General features: G+C 38.1%; 1 protein-coding gene across 1 annotated transcript in view; it reads right to left on the reverse strand.

Annotated features, from left to right (window-relative positions):
* LOC131684601 (neuropeptides capa receptor-like) overlaps nucleotides 1-24,703 on the reverse strand; it is a 329,157-nt gene that overhangs the window by 89,685 nt on the left and 214,769 nt on the right. The window contains exon 8 of the mRNA XM_058967615.1: nucleotides 14,150-14,294. Coding sequence (XP_058823598.1) covers nucleotides 14,150-14,294 — 145 coding nt within the window. The remainder of the gene's footprint in view (nucleotides 1-14,149; nucleotides 14,295-24,703) is intronic.

Raw genomic sequence — 24,703 nt, forward strand, 5'->3', positions numbered from 1 at the left:
TAAATATATTTTGTTGCATTTATAGTAAAAATAAACTCACTCACCACAAATACAGTTAACTCTCTCTATGTCGATATTCTCTATGTCGATATCTTTCTCTATCTCGATTATTTCGTAGGTCCTTTCAGATCGCACGTATACAAACTCCTCTATGTAGATATTTTCTCTATCTCGATATCTCCCTATCTCGATGTACCTAGCTTTATATTTGCCTGCATTATTCTCTCTCTATGTCGATGTGTTTTTTTCTCTCAGGACATCACAAAACATATAGATAATGAAATGAAAATTGGCGATCAGGGCGCTTAGTCCTATATCCATATTCTGCATGTAGGGACAGTAAAGACATGATTTGGGATGAAGTGGATATTCAATGTTTTCCTACGAGACTTTGTAAAACGAATTCATCTTAATCTGCAACTATCGAGGTTTTCTAGAAATTATGCATTTTTAGTTTCAAAATTTTAACTTTAACGTGCTATAAAAATATTCAAAATGCAGCCATCTGTATCACGGAAATTATTCTTTCGTGGTCAAAACAGTTTTTAAGTTAGGGTAACATGGAGAGACTTGACCAAGCGCAGAATTCTATTATTGGCTATGACGTGTTCTATTAGGTTCTTAAAAAATTTTCAAATATATTTTTAAACTAGTTTCGGTCCGTCAAGGTAATTTTAAAAGTTTGGAATGAAAAATGCTTTATTTATAGAAAAGATTCCGTATTTAATAAATTTGCGTTAAATGATGTAATTTTGTATCAAACTTTGTATGGACATGGACTACTCGTCTAATAATTACTTCTAAAGTACTCATACATTATTTTATACTTTATGAACTAGTTAAATGATTTTACATAAATCGGAACATTGAAATAGTTATTAATAAAATTTGCACGAGATTGAACGAAATTGTTGTAATGTTGGGGAGACTTGACCAAGATTTTATGGGGAGACATGACCAAGTGGCAATAAGCCGAAGAAAGATAAAAATTTTCTGATATTTACTATGCTGTCGTACCTACTGTTAGTTAATCACGTCACAAAAGAATCCCACATCAAACATCAGTCTATATGTTTTGTACTAGTAAACAAAGTAGGTAGTAATATGACTGACTTCGTGACGTGTTAATATGCAATGTAAGCAGTACAGTTAATCCTTAAAAGGAAATGCATTAAACACAGCCGAAATTTATGAAATGCAACCCTTTTATATTTTTTACTGCTACCTAATGACCTCGACAATATGGAAAAAAGGATTACAGTATTATTTATGTCATTATTTTTTGTTCTGATTTTTCAAAATTCTCTTGGTCAAGTCTTCCCAGGCCTTGGTCAAGTCTCCCCACAGTGGGGAGATTTTACAAAAAAAATTAAAAGGTTGTGTACAGGACACGACCACGGTGACATTAAAAATGTAGCTTTTTTCAAGAGCGTGCAAATGAATTTTATCTATCACACATATCGACTCATGTTCTTGTTCACTCGCCTGTTTTCATATGTTACAATTTGCTATATACCCTCCCCATCAAAACATAATTTATTGAAGGTCTTTTAACAGTAATCTATTGATTAATCAAGTATCTCACTAGGTGATTGGCATTATTTGGCTGATCCATCTAGTAAAAATAGGCTGGTCTGTCCAGAAAATATATTCAAAAGAAAAGTTCCATATTGAGAGCTGTGATGAGGAAGCCCACGCCCGCCAACGGAAATATACAGATTCTCCATGAAATATGAAATTTTATTTTCCATTTAAATTTTCAATAATGTACTAATGAACTTAAGTAAACAATCTTAAGTTTAAGTATTTCTTGATCGATTAGTGGTGGATAAAAAGAAATCATTTGATAAATTACATTACAACGTTCGCACTACCAGTTAAAACGGGTTTTTATGCTATCTTAATGACATTTTTCTTGTTGCTAATTATTAAAACGTGTTATAACTCTGTAGTGGAAACATTGTATTATTAAACCAATTCTGCAGCGTTTTATGTTATATAGGTGTTTTATGTGGTAATAGGACTGACATAATTATATCTTCAGTACAGCGGTTTGTTTCATAATTTAAAACGGATTTATTTTAAAATTTAAATTAGTATACCCAACCGTTCTATTTGTTGTATACTTTAAAACGCAATTAGAACTGTGTTTTAAATACATAGGGTAGGACAGATATTCTGACTGGATAAACTGGGAAAACAATTTTAAGTCCAGTAACGCTTAAGACATGGCTTGAATTTGAATCGAAAAAGAACACCCGCTTAAACTGCTGCTGGGACGGTAAGTTCTGTTTTAAAATTTTCCTTTTTGTGCAGTACGAAACAAAAGTGTTTGATATTAGAAAACAAAAAGTTCTGCTGGGAATGTGATTGTTTCCGATGCAATTACACTCAGATTTTTCACGCAGGGAATACAGGCCGTGTAAATGAAAACCGCGTAAATTTAAAAAAACGCGTTAATGAAAAACGCGTAAATTTCAAAATCCGCGTAAAAAAACCTGAGTGTACTCTCCTATATAAAATACTACGCTGCTGCTGCTGAACAGTGCAATAACTACAGAAGCACGTTGTCAGATGCCTTACTGATAAAAAACATATAACCGAAATATGAAACATGAAAACCAATAGGCTCTTTACCCTACGCAGCTACAAAGCGCCGTAAACATGGATTAACAAGTTACAACGCACACGCATGCATAAAAATATATTTTTTTCAAACGCAACACTCTTAAGCAGCACACACCGTATTGAATTCAGTGGTGCACATTTTCATTTTCAAATGCCAACTTTCAGTTCAATCAAACCCAACCATGATTCAAATTCAAAGCCTCCCTCAATCATTCACTTTCAAGTTGGCGGGATTTTCATAACTCAATCGTACGTCTTCATTTCAAATTGATGCTTTTTCATTCACCAACCAAAGCTGTCATCTGCTCTGTAGAGCCCAGTTTAGGTTAAATGTCGTCATGTTTTGCGTTTTCAAGCTTACATGGACAGTAAGAACTATGTTCAGAGTAGTTTTGCTTGAAAAACCTAGTCAATACCCCAGTACAGAGATATTCACAGGGTCAATGAAATTGAAAATGAATGGAAAATGATTGAGCAGGTCGGCTGTTTGAATGAATAATGGAAACGAACAACTGCGAATTGAACATAGTAGGGCATGATTTGAGAATTTTTCCTCCTTCAAGTTCAAAACAAATTGTTGAAGATTTGCAGCTCTGATTGAATTAAATCCAAACCACCCCGCCCACCCACTTTGCAAATCATTCTGTGACACCATGCTGGTACCCGACAAATCCGCACACGGCCACCGCTGCCGAAAATGCATAGCGTCTACCGCTTATTGTAGTGCCCAGACGCTGCAGCCATGATCTTACCCGTTCGACATAAGAACAAAAACTGATTCAAACGGGTACGCGTCACCTCTATTTATAAACTAACCGTATATGGTTTAGTCACTTAGGTTCGAGTGTGTGCAAATGCCAACGTTAGCGAAAATCGATAGCGCTTATTGCATCGCCCGGAGACGATGTTGCTCGTCTGGGATAAGAGCAACAACTGATTTAAACGGACATGCGTCGCTTCTATTTATGACTTTTCGTGTTTCATTGAGCAACTAAGCTGCCCTCTAACGACGGCTGTGTCAGAGAAATCTGCCTCACGAATGGCAATTTTCCCGTTTTTCGTGAACTTTTTAATTTTACCAATTTCCAAAAGTCTACTTTTATTGGGGAGATATTAAATTATTACCAATATTTAAGTTAGGTGTTTCTGAATCGGTTGGTGTATGAATGATTAAAATCCATTTAGTAATATCGGAGTTATAAGCGTGCAAACCTTACATAGTTTCGTTACATGGGAGATAGTTTAGATTTTAGAATGACACCTAGCCCCAGATAGTGGAGTAAGACATTTTTAATGTCAAAAAAACGATCTCAGACAAACTTTTATAACTTTTGAAAAAGTAAGTTAAAAATTCCTCAAAAAATTATAAACACGAATAATACCTTTATACATTATATCTCAATGACTTGGAAGGATTGAAAACTTTTTTAGAGATTTATGCAGGTTTATCTGAAAACCTGGTCAAGTCTCTCCATGTCCCCCTACATGTGCGGCAGAATGATAAACAGCAAATAAGGGATTCATTCTCAAACAGCAAACTTGATATTTTACAGTGCGAGTGCACTTTACCTCGTCGTCTACTACCCTACTCCCCCCAATACGAACATCTATATTCATTTCCCGGTATGTATTATGATGTCCTGAAGGAAAAGTTGTCTCAAAGAAAATCATTGTGTTCTATATGTCGATCTCTCCCTATGTCAATGGTCCCTTCAATATCGATATAGAGAGAGTTAACTGTACTACGAAATAATTTCGCTATAAATGCTCAAATCAGATACAAAGCGATGATTACAACAGAATTGCATTTGATTCCCTATTTTTAATTTGGTACCTCTTAATCTAGTTAATTTAAAAAATGAATTATTTAAGATACGGTGGTTAGTAATGAATTTCAGCTGTTGCTTTCAGAGATTCTGGAACTGCTACTACACATGCCGCTATAAGCATAACTGTAACAGGTGTATATAAAAGGCGTTATTGTGACCAATTGCACTAAATTGTTGCAATGTTCTAGATTTGTATAGCTAGTTCTAGGATAACATGGAGATTAATACCTATAAACTAGTCCTTTATAACCATAGTTGCAAGCGAACAGCGCAACATGTTCGGAAAAGTTTTTAGTTCATTTAAATTGCAGTTTAATTACGATACTTTTGGAGATCATCAATGATTTGCATGTGTAAAAGTTAAAAGCTATTAAACCTACGGGAATTCTGCGATGGAGTTCCACCCCAAAGATTAGTTTGATGTTAGTCAGCCTTATTACTTATTATTATAAGTCTTACCAACTGAACAATTTGTAGTTTATGTTGTAATCAGTCAAACGGCGTTTATCTTGACAACAAAAAATATAACTGGCAGGAATAAATTGTCGACAAATTATTCCAATGCTAAGACTTACTGTTTCAGCAGTTTACAATTCATTTCACATAAAAGATGCTAACTCCACTGCGAACTGTAACGAACGCAAAGAAAATTCTAAGAAAAACCTACCTGCAGAGAATAAAAAAATTGAAATTTCTTCAACTATTATCTTGTAACTTCTGCTTCTAAATAAAATCTCACACCTTCAAACTGTGATCTTGTCCATGCTGCACTATCGGATGCCTTTCTAGATCTTCGTTGACCTTGTTTATCCGAGGAATAGTGAATCATACGAACAGGTTGTCGTGCTCAATAAAATTACAAAAAATTGCAAAATCATAGTTCATTGATATCTTAATACTATAAACAATATTATGTTGTGTTTGACATTTAATGCCCCCAGGAACTAATGATATATATAGGTGCGGCAGAACACATGATTTGCTAGTTTGGCAAACAAAAATATGTAAACAATCCAGAAGCACGACGGGTCGACGTCATAGCGTTCACACGATTCAATGGAAGTGGAACGAACGGTATGACGAAAGCAAGTCGATTTATTCTGTGATCACTCACACCACTCATGAAGGATTCATCTTACGAATGCCGAAGTGCCATCATCGCCATACCTGTATATAGAACATTGCCCAGGAACGACCGTGAGTTTGGAACTCACTGACAGTGATCAATGTAACAGTGTGAACAGCCTGAAAATATAGCAGTTAAGTTCCGGTTACATTGAACAAAGATGTGTACATTCTTATTTTGTTTTACCCAACACTTACAAATAATCGGAGGTTTGTAGAATTCTAGAGTAACGCATGATGAAACTTTTCTCTTGTCTTCATTATCAACAGCTGTGCCTGGCGAGTAACGGGTCACCCGTATTTTCTCCTCCAAATAAATTTGACAGTTATCTACTTCTTCCTAAACCAAAGCTAGTCGAGAAATTAGCTAATAATTAAATATTTCAATTAAGGTAGATTCGAAAAACTCTAGAAAGAGAACTGCGAAGAGAAAAACAGCATTTTTGGCAACGTATGCCCCGGTATTGTATGGCAACACGTCCAATGTTATAAGGATAGGCAATGTTCGTTTGGATTCGTTTTTTGACAGCTAAACCCGAATCCAATCGATACAAAATGGAGTCTCCTCAATTCTCCTTCTAGAGTTTTTCTAAGGTCCATATTCACTTTATTATTCAGCATATTCCAAAATCACATTGATTATCTGGCCTGCAATGAATGGATTGTGCTTAAATATGTATCAATAGCTTTGATTCGTTCCTAAAAAGCAAGCCATAATAAATCTGGTGTGATAACTCTTGTTAGAGCAAACGAAAAGTTGAGACTACACACCTATTTTCATCCTACTATTTCAACCAATGCGTTGAACGATAGCAAACACTACTCAACCTAATGTGTTCAAATGAATGGAATAAATAATGGGGATAATATGAACGGGCACCATTACCCTAAGTTAAAATATTTCTTCAAACTCCCTAAGGATTAACAAGTTGTATTTAACTAAATTAACTATTCTATTACATAACTATTCAGAATTGATGAGGGAAACCTTTCGTGCAAATTTTGATCCTTGAAAATTGATTTAAAATCAAGCGCACTTAAAAGACGTCTATCTCGAGCATTAAAGTTGTGCAAAAATAAACGGTTCATTCGGTGAAAATGTGGATACCACACTACTGAGGTTGGCAGAATTGACAGTTAATCACATAGATTTCAAAATGTCCGACATAACCGTATTCTTATTTGGGATTTACGAATTAGAAATATCTCATGTAAAGATGCCAACACTGTAAAAATCCTTTGGAAAATGGAACAATCTTATTAAAGTACATCAAATTTTCGATAAGGATGTGTCACATAAGTGTGTCTCTCTTGTTCTGACGTGAGGCTCACAAATTAAAAAAAAACTACTCAGTGTCAAATTAAAATGCAGTTGTTTAAGCCATGTGAGACATAATCCCAGCCCTAGCTTTGAGTATGCTCGTTAATAAATGGCTTCTAGTTCAACCATAAATAACAGACATTAAGGCTCATAACTACAAACGTGTGGAATGCCATTTTAAATTATTTAGCAAACGTTTGTAGCAGCGATCAATGTTTTGTAACCGGCATATAACTTCCAAACTAAATGCAGCAAATAGTTTAATAGACGGAAGTTATGCATTACTGATTTTAAACGAAAATTGTTTTGAAAGTTTAGAAAGCTTTTTGAATCAATTTGCTTCTAGCCTAAATGTCACTTATCTGTGGTAGAACTATGTGCACTTTAGCACCATCTATATTTGAATGTTTTAGTACATCACCTATAGTATAAGTACAAGGAGCTGAAAAAGTTCATTTCCACGATGTTCCCTACACAACTACACTAGACAAAATGTTGTCAGTAAAACATTAATAGGATTGCTTCATTATACGCCAATTCCATTTGAACTCCATAGAATCAATATTTTTAAGAAGCCTTTCAACGAATAATACATTGGCAATAAACAGGTTCTTACCTTGCTGAATTTATACATTCGGCAGCACTACTAGGAGAGAGTCACGGTAGGTGTTCACTGGGACGACACGTCTATTATAAGTAAGTGCATTGCTTTAAAACAATAAATGAAGACTTTTTTTCAATAGGTCCAATCTGCAGACGAGAGTTTACTTTCTCTTCCGCGAATTACTCGGTCACCTTTCTGATTTCCCGTCAACTGTATCCATAATAAGCTAGTAAAAACCTTGGTCTTTCGAAACATACCGATAAATGTTTAAAAAGTTTTATGGTTTCGCGGTAATAATCGAAAGAGAAAGTGAAAAAAGAGGGCTCTCATTTGCAGATTGGACCTAATGGACTAATGAAAAAATCATTTAATATTTTTGAAGATTACTTTTTAAAAACCATCTAGATACACGTATAACATGATATTTTGATCGTCAACCATATACTGCCTAAAGGATAGTCGTAAAAAAGGATGTTGTCGAGTCAGATCAAGTCTACAAGGGTAGAAAGATTCTTAAACTTGAACACCGATATGTTGAAGCAAATGGTATAGCAGCACAAGCAAATCAGTACTCCTCAAAGAAAGTCGGAACAAATCATGCGCTTGAATGTAAGAAATTATCGATGGTATAGAAAATAATTTAATAAAACTTTCCATTTCAGTGTCTAGTCATGGAAAAAACCGGTGCCCAAGTTATGAAATGGCGATCATTGCTGGTTCAAATTAACCGACAGAAACTAGCGGAATAACGTCACATAACCTGTGCCGATCAGTCGAATTGCTGAGGACCGTGATGCACAACGTTTGATGCCCCTCTGCTTCAATACGTTCGCAACATGGTCATGCTTTTTGTAAGAATTAATTTCTATATAATTCTGAATCCTTGAATGCGCAATGTTGTTTTAAAACATTGCAAAAAGCGTCTCGTAGCAACGTGTTAAATCTGTAAGACAATTATCACAAAATTTGACAAAATAATTTGCGCCTTTAAGGGTTAAGGAAAACAACCATTTTGACGTAGGACTACGTCTTTGTTTTCGATACAGGGGTGCACGTTGCAAATTCTACAAAAATGGTATGTAACGAAAAGTGGTCCAATTTTAAACGCATATAATTCAGCCATCTCACGATAAATTTTCATTTTTTTTGCACTTATCGCCCCGAAATACTTCTAAGAATAGATTCGAATAGATAAACCCAAAGATTTTTGATATCATGGCATTAAAAATTTAAATAATGAACAACCTAGTCAAAATATCGCGCATTTACACACAGAAGATAGCGCTTCCCTAGTCCAGCACGACAGATTTGTGTACCTAGCGCGCTACGCTTCTATGAATGACGTCATCATCGACTATTTAAACGGACGGATTTCGGCGAGCACGCTCAGTTGTCTGTTGAGCGGCAGGCGAAACAGACCACTCCGCTGTTTAGCTAACTCAGCCAGTGTAGCTGAGTTAGAAGTCCGTGGCACTGCTTTCCAGCACACTTTTATGTATAATTATTCGTACACATTCGTGGTATTAGTTGTCTCTTTCGCTCTACCCATCATCATCAGCGTTGATTCATTTTGCTTTGTGTGCTTGTGTTTAATGTTTAGGCGAATGTGTAGGTAGGTAGATCTAATTTGTTACTAAATTGCACAACGAAAGTTTATTATTTACGTTCGATCAATTCATTGATTCATTTCCCCATCACGTGATTCATTTCCACTCAGCTTATAGTATTTTGATTCTACTAATAGGTACATACTACAAAGCCTATTTATGAATGAATACACTGCCACTTGAAAAACCGTTGCATATATAAAATTGTTTTCGATTCTTGTATATTTATAGTTTCGATATATGATAAAGACCACTGCATTCGCTATATTTGTATGCGTACTTTGGGAAAGTTACAATAATGGCAAAATATAACTAGAATGCTTGGTCTATACATGAAATGTGATTATAATGTCTAAAATTTGATTTTTCTTCACTGGTCCGAGTTTTTAACCACACACATTCGAAAAGTTTTTACAAGCTTACCTTATGCTATAAAAATTTAGTTCCAGATATTAGTTCGGTCACAGTTTTCTGTCTTCTTTCTTCAGATCTTCTTAAATAAGTTTAATCGGATTCGATCACCTACTACAAATGAAATGACCTGATAACCAAGAAGGTTTGGTTCAATATGTAATATTCGATGTTGATTGGTTGTGATTAAACCATACGTAAGAAATATGTTTAATTTATTATTACTATAAATGTACTAAGAAAATAAATATTTTACATTAAGTAGTATAGTCCTACGTCTACAGCTCGTGCAACCCCATAGGGCTGCCCCTTGTAGTTTTTATGACATGATTGCATATATTAGTTATGGCTTCGCAACTAACGGGAGCCATCGAAATTAGTTTTTTAGTGATGTGTATTTATTTTTAGCTCATATTTTATTTTATTTGTAGGTTCAAAAGAGGAATGTAAAAAAGGAATACCCACTGCAATTGAATAACTAAAAAACAAGTATAGAAGTAAAAACAAAATGAATATTATTGATAAGTGCTTGCAGGTGCTTGTAAGTATGACCATATCCATACGTGATAATATTACTACTTTCTTATGAAACGTGTAAAATAAGATCGGCGATCTTGATTATTCCTAAAATAATAAATTTTTATTAACTATTTGAAGCAATTGCTATAGATAATTAGTGCAAAAAGATGTGTGCTAAGACATGTATATATAGAAAACTAATGCGTGTAATCACTAAAAAAGAAATTACAAATTCACGAACTGCAATACAGCCTATAAGCGCAAGTCAGTCTCATGTAAATAAGGAATTCCATAGAACATGGGAATAACTTTCGATTATCGGCCGTATACCAATTACGTTAGCCCAAATTTGCTAACATTTTGTAAGTAACTACCATTACATTGATTAAAAGAAGGCTTTAGTATTGAAAACTCGACCCTTGGGGGGGAAGGGGAGGAGTTGCTTCTCTAATCTTCCGGTCATCACATCGCATGCTTTGGTATACTTAGTATGTATAACAAACATGAAGATGTGACACAAGGTGCCAAGAGCGCACTAAAATCCTGTCAATCCTATTTCTCATTGGATTGTCTGCTCTAAATATATCACCAGGGGACCATTCATAAATGATGTTGGATATTGACAATAGGGAAGAGCGTCACGTAACGAGATAAAAAAACTAAAAATGAATTTTAAACGTATCAGCGGATCAGGGATAAAAAACGTACAACATTGTTTATGAAGGGCCCCCAAACAAAGAATATTCCATAACGAATATCACGTAACATCGGTGACAGAGCATTGGGATCAAGGCCAAGTCCCCCCTGGGTCGTGCAAAACTGAGAAGCAACATCAATTTAGGCACAGATAGCAGACGTCCATTTATTTTCATTTTTTGTTTTGTCTTTTCATTTGTTTCTCCTGCTACGATGTATGCGGGAGAGCGGGACGGCCAAGGAAACGGAAAGCCAGTGGCCCAAACAGATCAGGAATAGGAGGGAGGACTGCGAACAGGGAAACCGACAACAGAGGAGAAATCTTTATCTTTAGAAATGACAATGACACTGTACGAGATGGCGCTGGGCCTGTGGCCTTCGACTGGCATGGTCCATTCTCATTGATTCGGAAGTCTTCTTGGCTGGTTGGTAGATATGTGCTCCTACTTGCAAGTTGATCAATTCGCTTGGGTGGGGGACATGTGGATCCTACTAGTGGTCGACTCTTTTGATCGTGAGTATGAGGCTAGTTCAGGAAAGGAGTGCAGGACTGGCACCTAAGAGATAGTTAATTATTCAGGACTTGTTCTTATGATTACTAAACTCGACCAAGCACACCGGCTTTCAGAAATGATAAGCAACCCTTTCGGGTCGGTGTGGTCTATTCGAGTCGAACCAGGCGGACATTCGGTTCGAGCAAACTTTATGGTTAATAGTGGATAAATATTTCTTACGCCTTTATTGGCAGAGATTCCTTTTGCGGAATCCTAAAATACCTTCACTGGTATAGCTACTCAGGAAAATAATATTAGAAAAATTAAGGGTTTGCCTGGTCCATAATGTATTGAATATGTATATTGACTAGAACAGGGATAATCGAGTTATGTTATAAGGTAGAGAAGAAACAGCACAGTTGAAGGAAAAGTATTCGCGAGTAAGGACTAATACTGCTAGTATGTTTACCGTTTCATTTAATAGTCGATTGATCTGCTTCGGAACTAGCAGACAAAAAGGAGATTAGGAAGAGACAGAAGCGGATTCAATGCAAAACGACGTTACACGCTCTGAACTTGCGCCAAATAGTTTGTATGTATGTATGAAATTCGTGGACATCACGGCTGACTGCGATCTCTAATTTACTTAACAGTCGATTGATCCGCTTCTGATCTAGGGGACCCATGAGGAGATCAGGAAGAAAATAGAAGCGGAATCAATGCGAAGTTTTAATTGCATCACTGACGACTTAGCACGCGTTGTTAGGAGCAGGATACATTGGACCAGACAAAATAGAGAACTTGACGTTACGTTAAGCTGCAGTCCCATCTGCTCGATAAAAAAAAAACTAATCACAATTATTTTGCTTTTCTTGTCTCGTTTCAGCACACCAAAATCTCTTTACTATCTCTTCATTTTCTGTCTCCAACTATCCTCTATGTAATGTATCTGAAACTTGTGGGACTGGTTAACAGCCGGCACCTGCTTGTGGAAGAAACTGGTGTGCTATACGGACTAGCACATACGAACAGTTAGGCTTTGTAGGCCCTCATCTTGACAGAGTCTAGATGGGCGGATGAACGTCTGCCAGGGTGTGGGCTGAGAAATGACAATGACAACTACCATTACATTGATTAAAAGAAGGCTTTAGTATTGAAAACTCGACCCTTGTTTCGACAGAGTTCACAGTTCATTTTAAACGGAATGAATTCTTCATGTTGGGGGAAGCATTTATATGACAAGTTTATAATGACTTTATTTCATCTCACGATCACCAAAGCATGCAACATTATAATAAATTAATGTAATCTCTAATTAACTTATGTTTTGATTTGATTGCATCTGTAGTTCAATAAACCAATAAAATTGATTCATTTGAATATTTATTTATTGAGAAACGTAAATTGAAAGTTTGAAACAACTTTATTTCTGAATTAAAAATCCATTTTCGAATTAACAAAATCATTTGCTATTACAACTGATTGCGCACTGAATTAATAATGCAATTGATTGTAGCAACCAACTTGGTTTTAATTTTGAACTCGCTCCAATCTTAAAATTAACAACAACATTAGTTGTTACAACTAATTTAATGGGCTGAATCAGATGGTGTGCGTCTAGGCTAACTGACATCATAATATTTTCGACTAGATATTTTAGTTGTGTCAGCCACTGTTTTATTGAAATGAAAACAAAAATGAATGTTTAGAAAAATCAACAATCGTTTAGCTGTACCAAATTTTAACCAATCGATTTCAGAAATACAACTAGTAAATTGGTTGCTATGCGATCGAGAGCGTTTCCGGCGGTTTATAAGTTTTACATATTTTAAAAACCTATTTCTTAGCCGTTCAGAGTCAGAATTTTTAACCTATCGCTACCAAATTTTACACAGGCATTTGGGACCACAAAAGGAACTCAAAAAGTGCTGTGCCCGTTAGTTCAAATCATTTTGAAGTTTTCCCATACAACCGCGAGCCACTCTAATACCCATGTTGTTTGTGGACAACAACGTGTTTTAAAAGCTATAACTCTTGATTGAGGCAAGATTCGCTCACCTAAACAAGTAAGGCTAATAAATGTGACTATTACCTTTCATTTGAGTATTAACAGTTACAAGGATCTGCTCTAGAACTGAAGTTATTGCAATTAGTCTGATTGAATTCTGATGGAGCAGTGCTGCCAGGGATAGTTCACGTTGTATTGTATTGGGCTATTGTAAATATTTTAGGAGAATTGTACTGAGCAGAGGAACAGTGTTTCTTAACATCACCGTTTTCAATGAAAAATAGTTTTGAAACCTCGCATGCACTAGAAAAAGTTTGGCATGAAAGAAATGATAAAAAAAACATCCTTTAGAGGTACTTATATACACGAGGAAAAAATTCTTTTGATTCCAAAGGAAAATATGGCATATTTGGCAATACTGATTCTGACTTACTCCGACAAACACTGCCCAAAACCCTTGACTTTCTGGATCCGTTATTCAAAATAATCTGAGTCCCGTGATGTTGCATTTTGAACCAATTTAATGATATTATCATTTGCGCTAGGCTGCTCTATTTAATTGTACTCATTAATGGGTCCCCTGGGCGAATTGTTCTAAACTAATTGGATGTCCAATTTCTGTTAATGGTGGGGTCGCTGAAATAATAGGCCATAGCCTCAACTAGCCGAAAGTGCATAAACTATGGGATTTATAATTGGTGGATTTTATTTTCACGCACCCAGTTACTCGTATACGGTAGGAGATCCATCTGTAAAAATGGGCATCTAACGGAGAGCTGATCAAGAGTGAGTTCATTTGATTGTGTTCTCTTATTGATTTATCAATTTGTCTTTATAAGAACCATAAACTATACATACCATATTTAGTAATGAAAATTCCAGAATTCTGAAAATAATAACTACTTACCAGGACACGTAGTACAGCCATCCGGCCACCCAGAACAGCCACACATTGACCGCGGAGAAATGCTGCCACTCTCGACCGTACAGGAACAGTAGTCGTTGCGCGTGGAATGGCGCCCAGCAGATGAAAAACGTTATCACAACGGCAGCTGTGTAGCAGGCAGGAACGATTGCGTTTGAATCCGCCAGAGCAATGTTGGAAAGAGGGAGAAAAAACACATTTAAATTATCTGAAAATAAATCGTGTGCTTGCGACACTAACTAACAAATGCTTGAATATTTGTCTATAGAGGGAAATAGAGTCCCACTTCTGCAAAACTGTGTAGACCTTTCCGGCCTTTAAACACACATTGCCTCCCGATAAGGTTTTCTTTTAATTATACCAGGAACACTATTTGACTTGTCCGTTTTCATCGGTTTGCCAGAGTTGTACGGAGTTGGTCTAAACGAACGAACCAACTTGCTTCTAACGGCTTTAGTTATAGGCAGAAAAGTTTTTAGGCACTTTGTGACAAGTTGTTTAGAGCGTCAAACTGTGCGACAATTCCAGATTATACCGTTGATTATTCGTCAACTGCCTGCCTTGCCAGTTTCAGGGCGAACTAAGGAAGCAACTATAATGGAGTCAAGAGCCATTAACTTTTTGGAAGCCAAGGAAATAAAATAAGGAATTCTTAGAAGGGGACACGTTGCCAAAATGGTCCTTAGGTGGGCTGCGAAGGCAGTTGCAAAGTTAGACGAATTTTAAATCCTACCATTAAATTTGCGAGAGAAGGGAGCTGGCTGGATTGTGATAATGTCGACAAGTTGCGGTTCATTTGTTAGTGGATTTGTAGTCCAACTGAAACGTAGATAATATGCACCTTTAATGTGCTACAGCAGTTTGGACTAGACAAATGACAAATCCGCCTACGATGGAACGTAGGTATATGAATATTATCAGCTCAAAACCAGCCAGATGATAAAAGGATATGCCTTGGTTTGTTCCAGCTTTGTCAACAAAAGGAAATGAAAACAACTTAATGGAATACGAAATCATGGACTGGAAAACTATAGTCGGAAACTGAATAATAACATAAACTTATGGGTTTTTGCGAAGTAATCAATATCAAGTATCTTCGTCTGTGTAAGTATTATTTAATTCCTTGAGGAATGTAACAGTATGCTGACATTTTTATTATTATCTAGATTTTCTAAGCATGTTCGAGTCATGCAGTGAACAAAACTCCATCTCTATGTTCGAGTATTGTGAACTCAGCTGGGTTCCACACAAGACAACCGACATACCAACTAAGCTATGATCTCCGCCATCCAGAACGCTACAGACAATAGCAATATTTATCTGCGAAGCAAATGGATTTTGATTTCTGCTGCATGGATGAAACACAATGAACAGAATTTTAATTTACAATCCAATTACCATAGGAGCAGCTGGGAGCTAATTACTTGTTGTCAACCGTTCATTCGTTGTGTCAACGCATCATCTAACTGTAAGACGTAATTTATGGTTGTGGGGTAAAGATATTCATTACTTTCATCCCATCTGTTGTTACAAGCATGTCGATTTACATCAAAACAATTGTGATTTACTATAGCAGTCTTCTCATTAACTCGACCACACGTGTTTTGGTTAGGGGGAATTTGAAATAAATTAAAATGACCAGACGTCTCGGATTTAAAGGGCTTGTCCCTCCTGACTAGACATTCTAGAAGGTGTCTCACATTTTCCATTATTAGCTAAAATTGTCTAAGGAACGTTAATATTGTATAAAGCATTCATGAAAGGTGTTGAGTTGTTGTACTTAAACTCTGAATAATGTGGGAGACCTGACAAATAGAGCTAGTTAATATTGATTCATACAGTACCTTTTTATCGACTACTAGTATGAGTCGGTTCATGAAACTTTCTGAAAACTGTTTCAGTCTAACAAAAATTGAGCAAACATCTGGTAAACGAACAGCTTCAATAGTTTTCTTGAGCGTATCCTGCATTCATCCCGAAAGCATCGGGTTACATTAAAATTCAATTACGAGTGGCAAAAGGAATTATCACTACACCCAAAACATATCCCCGATGCAAATAATCGTTTTGTGCATATTCCGGATTAGAATCATGCCTTCTTTGCATTGTAGACCAAATATAGCTACGGCATTATACCAAAACAACATAATTCATGATAAAACAAATTGAAAAAGAATATACGCTACAGTATAATGAATTCGCTTGTGAAAGTATTAATCCATTCTGATTGCTTTGCATTTCAGTGGCGGCGCGAGGTGTTTTGCCGCTCGGGGCCAAAAATTAAAATTGCCGCCCCTTTTGTAATGAATTTTTTAAAGAGTTCGATTTTTTCCCACCTATATGAAACAAATATGATAAAAGTATTAGAAAATGTCTACATGAAAATGACCTTCTTCACATTTTATTGTCAATATTTTTTCATGGCGGTAGTGCTGCGCATAAATTTCCTCGCGAAAGGTAGCGCTACGACTCCGCTCACATGTTCGCGCTGCACTATTGGTAGATCCTCTATAAAATATAAGATATTAGTTATAATTACCCTAAATATAAAAGTAAAGTATGAAATTTAAGTGCAAGATTAATTAATTTTAATATTACATAAAGACAAAACAAATCGCGAGGTTACTAAAAAGTTTCTATTGAATACATCACAATAATTTTAAAAAAATTAACGTATTTTCAAAACTTACATATTTAAAAACACTGATCAAAGAATGGGACAAATCATTTTAAAATAGAATTCTTGTGAATTACTGGCGATCAACCATGTCTTTTTTTAAATTCTCTAGCTAAACGATCAGAGAAACTTTATATACCTTTAACCCCATTAAACCCAATTTCTATCTATAACTATAAGTTTTGGCTATAGCAAGACTAGCTTATAAAATTAATTACTGAGATTATTAAATTTCATTTGAGCAATACCATATATACGTATTATTCGTAGAACTGAAGTAATTGCAATTTCTCTGGCTAGATCCCGCTGGAACAGTGCTACCAAGGACAGTTTCTGTTAAGGGCATAACATAATTTTTTGATAAATTTATGATGACTCGAATTATTATTGAAAACTGATAAACCCTATCAATTTAGGCTGTCTTCGACTACTTTTTGATTATTGTAAATATTGTAGGGGAATTGTATTGAGCATCGGATGGTAAATTTTGAGTAGCTTGCAGCACTGCGAAAGAAGAACCTAAATCAGGTTTTTCATGCTTCTTGATCCCCACAGTTGTTTTGGAGCCAGGGAAAAGTCGGGCATGAATGGGTTAATGTATATTATATAAATATTAACTTTTCATACTAAATTATCACAATGTTCACTTTCTTCTTGCCTTTGGAGTATTACAAATAACACGGTGCTATAGTGATTTTGTACTTTTCAATTGACCTAGAAGAGGTTGATGATCTCATCAAATGGAATTCAAAATAATGTATGAAAAATGCTGTATTCCCTCAAAATCTTGATATATTGCAAAAAAAAAATCGTATTTTTCGAACCTTTGCCGCTAAAAAAAATTTACACTGTTATTTTTTAACCGATTTTCAAATTCTGTGTTCTGAAAAAAAGATTTTTCCAACGGTATGCTAAGTTATGGTCTTTTGTTTAAAATACTCTGCGAGTTTGGGACAACAATTTTTAAACAATCAATATTTTGCGATTTTTTCGTGAAAATTAGGAAAATTACTCAACATTCTTATTTTATTAAAAATTTAGAGAGATTTAGTTCAGCATTTAACGATCTGTTTATCTCCAAATACGGTTAAAAATGATAAAGTTAATTTTTGTTTCTCCAAATTAGATACTGACTTGCATGAACTCTTAAGGGATTAGTGAGGCATTGCGAGAACTGTGGGATTCTATAATCATAGCTTCCGTTGTTTTTCCTAATTTTAACTTCAAAGTTTACACACATACTTTTAAATGTATACGTAATCGAGCAAAAAAATGGATTTTTTGAAAATTTTATATAAAACCGTCCCCTTAAAAGTTAATTTGGAGAAAAAAAAAATGAATAACATTGCCATTTTCAACTGATTGTTATGAAAAATACCGCGTAATACTTTTAACAAAAGAACATAACAAATGACCGCGTAACTAATTTTTTAGACCCGATAAATAGTTTTTGTGTTACTATGTTTTAATTGCCGCAAGGTTCTACTGTATCGATTTTGTTGGCTATTTTCGGCAAATTTGAGACTAAGAGAAACGAAAGCAATGAAATTGAAAGACGGATAGGTATTCTAGAGCGAATCAGTTATAAACTTAGAACGGAAAACTAGAACTAGGCAGGCTCATATGGGCATGATCGAAAGGAAATGTGAAGAATTCTTTGCCTTATGCAGAGTAGGAGTTGGGCGTTGCACCCAAGTCTACCGCATGGTCTATGGTAGAACATAACTCATCATCATGTTTTACCGCCGACGCCGGAATGAACCGGATGAATGGATCTGGTGCTTGGTAATCCGGATTTTCCGGAGTAGTGTTCCAGTACTAGGGTATGGTTTTTTTTTTTTCAATTTGTTTATTTGATAAGGCACGTATGCGTTAGCTTAAAGGTGCCATTTTTTCATTGTTTTACATTTTGAATTTCTTAAAACTAGGGGGTTACACATTTCAATATTATTTTGTTTTATATAATGAAACTAAAAAAAAAACTTTACAGCTAACTTATACATATAAAAGAGGGTATAATATAATATACGTAAGATTTGGGGGACGGGTCATTTTGTGTGTTCTTTGTATAGTAATTCACTTTATGATTTTTAGAAGGGAGATTGTAGGAGAAATTAATTATTAACTAAGCGGAACATTTTACAAGCTTATTAACTAGAAATAACTAGAAAGAGTGGTTCAAGATTAAGGGGAATTAATTAGGGCTATTTTAAAGTAGTGGTACTGTTGGGCATTTCTTAACGAGATTAAATATTGATCAACTAAAACTAAGCACTTAAGTTTTGGGAATATATTCAAGGGGAGAAGGGGATGAAGTCATACATCTGTGTATCAGAGACATGGGAGGGAGAGCGGACAAGGCTGAAGAGGGAGGGGGGGTGGGGGGTGAGATATAAACTTTCAGTTTCCGGCATCAGGAATTAACGGCCAGGATTACAGATTCGAACGGATTGATCAACTAACACTAGAAGATAGGGGGGCACATAAGTTTTGGGAAGATATTCAAGGGGAGAAGGGGTGAAGTCATACATCTGTGTATCAGAGACATGGGAGAGAGGGTGGACAAGGCTGAACAGGGGGGGGGGGATATAAACTTTCAGTTTCCGGCATCAGGAATCAACGACCAGGATTACAGATTCGAACGGATGTATCAAGTATTGGGACGCCGGGCGGTTTTCCTCGAGCCGGCAGGGGTTCCTCCAGACGATTTCGTAGTACGGCTCAGATACGGATCGGGAACACACCGCGCTGCGTGTGTGATGTTGTACTGTAGATCTCGTGTTGTTGGTTCATTCGACAGATGTTTTGTCTCGTCTTGGAGTCGTATCAAACCATCGTTGGGGTACGGTAGGCGGAAGAGGGCACTTCTGGGAATAATAAGAGAAAAGATAGGGGCATTTAAATTTGGATATTGATGGTTTTGAGGAACGTGTATATAAGGGACATGTAGAGAATATCGCGGCTTGCTAGTACATCTTGAACCGGGACATTGGGTGATCTTCCTCGGGCCCGAAGGGAATCGAATAGTTGAGATCTGGCAGAACAGTACTCGGCGCATGCCCAGACAACATGTTCGATTTCGTGATAACCGTTGCCACAAGCGCAGATACCGCTATCCACGAGCCCAATACGCCGGAGATGTGCGTCCAGCGTGTAGTGATTGGACATGAGCCGAGACATCACGCGAATGAAATCCCGACCCACATCCATCCCTCTGAACCAAGGTTTCGTCGATACCTTAGGGATTATCGAATGTAGCCACCTTCCCAGTTCACCATTGCTCCATGAAGTTTGCCAACTTTCGAGGGTTCTCTGATGAGTGATACTGAAAAATTCGCTGAAGCTAATTGGTCTTTCATATATGTCACCTTGTAAAGCGCCCGCCTTAGCTAAAGAGTCCGCTTCTTCATTACCTGGAATGGAGCAATGCGAGGGAACCCAAACTAAGGTAATCTTGTACGATCTTACAGACAAAGCACGCAGGCGCTCCCAGATTTTCCCCAGAAAATATGGAATGTGCTTTCTAGGTTTCATTGAACGGAGAGCCTCGATTGAGCTGAGGCTATCCGAGACAATAAAGTAATGATCGGTGGGCAAAGTATCAATGATCCCAAGGGTATACTGAATAGCAGCAAGTTCTGCGACGTAAACTGAAGCAGGATCATTGAGTTTGAATGAGGCGGTGAGGTTTTGATTGAATATACCGAAGCCAGTGGAGCCGTCGAGGCTTGACCCGTCGGTGTAAAACATCTTGTTGCAGTCGACTTCTCGAAATTTACTATGAAAGATGCTTGGGATCACTTGCGGACGTATGTGATCCGGGATTCCACGAATCTCGTCTTTCATGGATGTGTCGAAGAATACAGTTGAACCAGAAGCATGAAAGAGATTGACACGGTTGGGATAGTATGAAGAAGGATTGATATTTTGTGCCATGTAATCGAAGTACAAGGACATAAATCGGGTTTGAGAATTGAGCTCGACAAGCCTTTCGAAATTTGCAATTACTAACGGGTTCAAGATATCGCATCGGATGAGCAATCGATATGAGAGTTCCCAAAATCGATTTTTCAGCGGAAGGACGCCCGCCAGCACTTCGAGACTCATCGTATGGGTCGAGTGCATGCAACCCAAAGCAATACGCAAACAACAATATTGGATTCGCTCTAGTTTGATGAAATGTATGTTCGCAGCGGAGCGGAAACAGAAACTCCCGTACTCCATCACCGACAATATTGTTGTTTGGTACAGCCTGATCAGGTCTCCTGGGTGGGCACCCCACCATGTTCCTGTTATTGTACGGAGAAAGTTGATCCTTTGCTGGCACTTCTGTTTCAGATACCTAATGTGACATCCCCAGGTTCCTTTAGAGTCGAACCAGACCCCGAGATATTTGAAAGTTGAAACCTGAGCAATAGTTTGACCCATTAATTGAAGCTGTAGTTGCGCTGGTTCACGCTTCCTTGAAAATACGACTAGCTCAGTTTTCTCCGTGGAGAACTCGATACCTAGCTGGAGGGCCCAAGCAGACAAATTGTCCAAGGTATCTTGCAATGGTCCTTGCAGATCGACGGCTTTGGGACCTGTAATAGAGACCACACCGTCATCTGCAAGCTGCCTTAGCGTGCAGGAATTGACAAGACATTCGTCAATGTCATTCACGTAAAAGTTATAGAGAAGGGGGCTTAGACATGAGCCCTGGGGAAGACCCATGTAGCTAATTCGTGATGTCGATAAATCACCATGCGAAAAATGCATATGTTTTTCAGACAGCAAGTTTAGCAAAAAGTTGTTTAGAGTCGGTGAAAGACCATGCTGGTGCAGCTTCTCAGAAAGAATTTTGATAGAAACTGAATCAAAAGCCCCCTTTATATCTAGGAAAACTGATGCCATCTGCTCTTTGCTAGCATAAGCCATTTGAATTTCTGTTGAGAGCAACGCAAGACAATCGTTCGTCCCTTTGCCTTTGCGGAAACCAAATTGTGTATCTGACAGTAAGCCATTTGCTTCAACCCAATTATCGAGGCGGAACAAGATCATTTTCTCGAACAACTTTCGGATACAGGACAACATCGCAATCGGTCGATACGAGTTGTGGTCGGAGGCTGGTTTTCCTGGTTTTTGAATGGCGATGACCTTCACTTGCCTCCAGTCATGAGGGACAATATTACCCTCAAGAAACTTATTAAATAAATTCAACAAGCGTCTCTTGGCAGAGTCTGGCAGATTCTTTAACAAGTTAAATTTGATTCTGTCTGGCCCTGGGGCTTTATTGTTACATGATAAGAGAGCAAGTGAGAACTCCACCATCGAAAACGGTGTTTCGTTCGCGTTATTGTGAGGGGACGCGGCGCGGTAGATCTTCTGTGCCGGGGCGGAATCCGGACAAACCTTCTTGGCAAAATCGAATATCCAACGGTTTGAATATTCCACGCTCTCATTAGTACTGTTTCGGTTTCGTAAGCGTCGGGCCGTACTCCAAAGAGTGCTCATCGATGTTTCTCTCGTTAGTCCGTCGACGAACCGGCGCCAGTAGCTACGTTTTTTGGCTTTTATCAAACTCTTCATGCGCGTTTCCGCCATCGCGTACTGTCGGTAGCTAGCTGGCAGCCCGTCGTCCCGGAAGGTCTTATACGCAGCGGCCTTCTCCGCGTACACGTCTGAACACTCTTTGTCCCACCATGGATTGGGAGGACGCCCGCGTGAATTCGCGTCTGGTACGCGTTTAGTCTGAGCTTGAATCGCGGTATCGAGAATCAAGCCAGCCAGGAACCCGTACTCTTCCTCCGGAGGAAGCTCTTGTGTCGATTCTACTTTTTCGGATATCGCGGACGCGTAGCTCTTCCAATCAATATTTCGTGTGAGGTCATACGAAACATTGATTGTGTTCGGTGGCCCTGAACCGTTAGCAATATTAATTACGATTGGCAGATGGTCGCTGCCGTGGGGATCAGAGACTACCTTCCACATGCAATCTAACCGCAGCGATGTCGAGCAGAGGGACAGGTCTAAGGCGCTCGGACGCGCTGGAGGGGCAGGAATCCGTGTCATTTCACCCGTATTCAAAATAGTCATATTGAAGTTGTCGCAAAGCTCATGGAGTAGGGTAGATCGATTATCGTCATGAAAGCAACCCCATGCCGTGCCGTGGGAGTTGAAGTCACCTAAAACTAGCCTCGGTGCGGGGAGGAGTTCCGCAATATCGCAAAGCCGTCGGTGGCTAACTGAGGCTCTAGGGGGGATGTAGGTGGAAGCAATGCAAAGGTCTTTGCCTTTAATTCTGGTTTGGCAAGCGACAACTTCAATGCCTGGTGTCGAGGGGAGGTCGATCCGATTGAAAGAATAGCACTTTTTGATCCCCAAAAGTACTCCTCCGTAAGAGTCTTCTCGATCCAAGCGAATAATATTAAAATCGTGGAAGTGTAGGGTTATTTCTGAAGTGAGCCATGTCTCGCATAGGGCAAATGCATCGCATTTCAAATTATTTAGTAAGATTTTAAACGAATCGATTTTCGGGATAATGCTTCTGCAATTCCACTGTAGAACAGTGATTAAATCCTTGACCTCGTTCGATGAATTAGCCATCGAAGGATACAATCGCTGAAAGAAGGGGCCATTTCGCAGTGAACTGCATCAAAAATGTTTTTACTGCGGGGAGAAAGCTTATCAAGATACTTTTAAGGGGGTCAGAAATGTTTAACGCTGTAAGAATACGGTCCACAATGTCAGAGAAATTTATTAAGCCAGCACTGTTTTCTTTCTCTGGCTGAGATATGGGAACACTTGGGGTTTTTGATGTTCCTGGAAGTGCTGGGAACTCCTTTTCTGAGCTCAGGTTACTGAGACCGGAGCGACTTGCTTCGGTTTTGCACCAGTACTTCCTTGAGTAGTTATTTTAGGGGGACCATGAAGAGACACCTTCTGGCCTTTACGACGAAGCTTGGAAGAGGAAATGTTCTTCCTTTTTCTACTACTTCTAGGCACAGCAGAAGATGTTCCCTCCTGGGGTTCATCACAGTCGCCTTCGTCAGTAGACAAGTTGGTAAAGATGTTCGTAGAGACAGGTGGCGTAGCTATCTTAAGCATTTCTGCAAAAGATCGCTTAGAGCGTCCCTGAAGGGAACGCTTAAGATTTTCCTCGCGCTGTTTGTACGCGGGACATGAAGGGAGATCATGTGGGTTTCCCCCACAGTAGAGACACTTTTCGACATCTCTACCACAGGAATCATCCGCATGATTCCCACCGCATTTCCCACAGCGGGCTTTATTGCTACAATGGGAGGCTGTGTGTCCCAATTGTTTGCAATTAGTACAGTTCATGACCCGCGGCACAAAGAGGCGAACAGGTAGACGAACCTTGTCAAAGAGGAGGTAATTGGGCAGGGCAGAGCCGGCGAAGGTCACCCGATAAGAGTCTGAGTTGACGTATATTTTCTTGCCGTCAGCTGCGACTGATGCTGAATGCAAACGTTTGCATTCCAGTATCTTCACTGGCTTAAGCATGGGGTCTTTGAAACAGCCAGTCCCATATTTTAGCAGGTCCTCGCAATTCAGACTCGAATCGGAAACGACCCCACTGACTTCAACCCTGCTAGCTGGAATATAAACCCGGTACTCCTTCGTAAAGGGCTCGTAGCCAGCAATATCGTTTGCCTGAGTAGAACTGTTAACCACCACCCGAAGCTTATCAGGGCGAATTTTCGATATTTCTGTCACGGCCGAATACCGATCCGTCAGAACTCGAGAAATCTGCAACAGATTCAAACACTTTTTTTCTTTGGTCCGGAAGAAGATCACAAATGGCCCGGTGGCCGAGCTCGGATATACCTTGAGCCGGGGAGCCGATTTTATTTCGACGT

The sequence above is a fragment of the Topomyia yanbarensis genome, chromosome 2 (assembly GCF_030247195.1).
Source record: "Topomyia yanbarensis strain Yona2022 chromosome 2, ASM3024719v1, whole genome shotgun sequence".
Classification (NCBI taxonomy): Eukaryota; Metazoa; Arthropoda; class Insecta; order Diptera; family Culicidae; genus Topomyia; species Topomyia yanbarensis.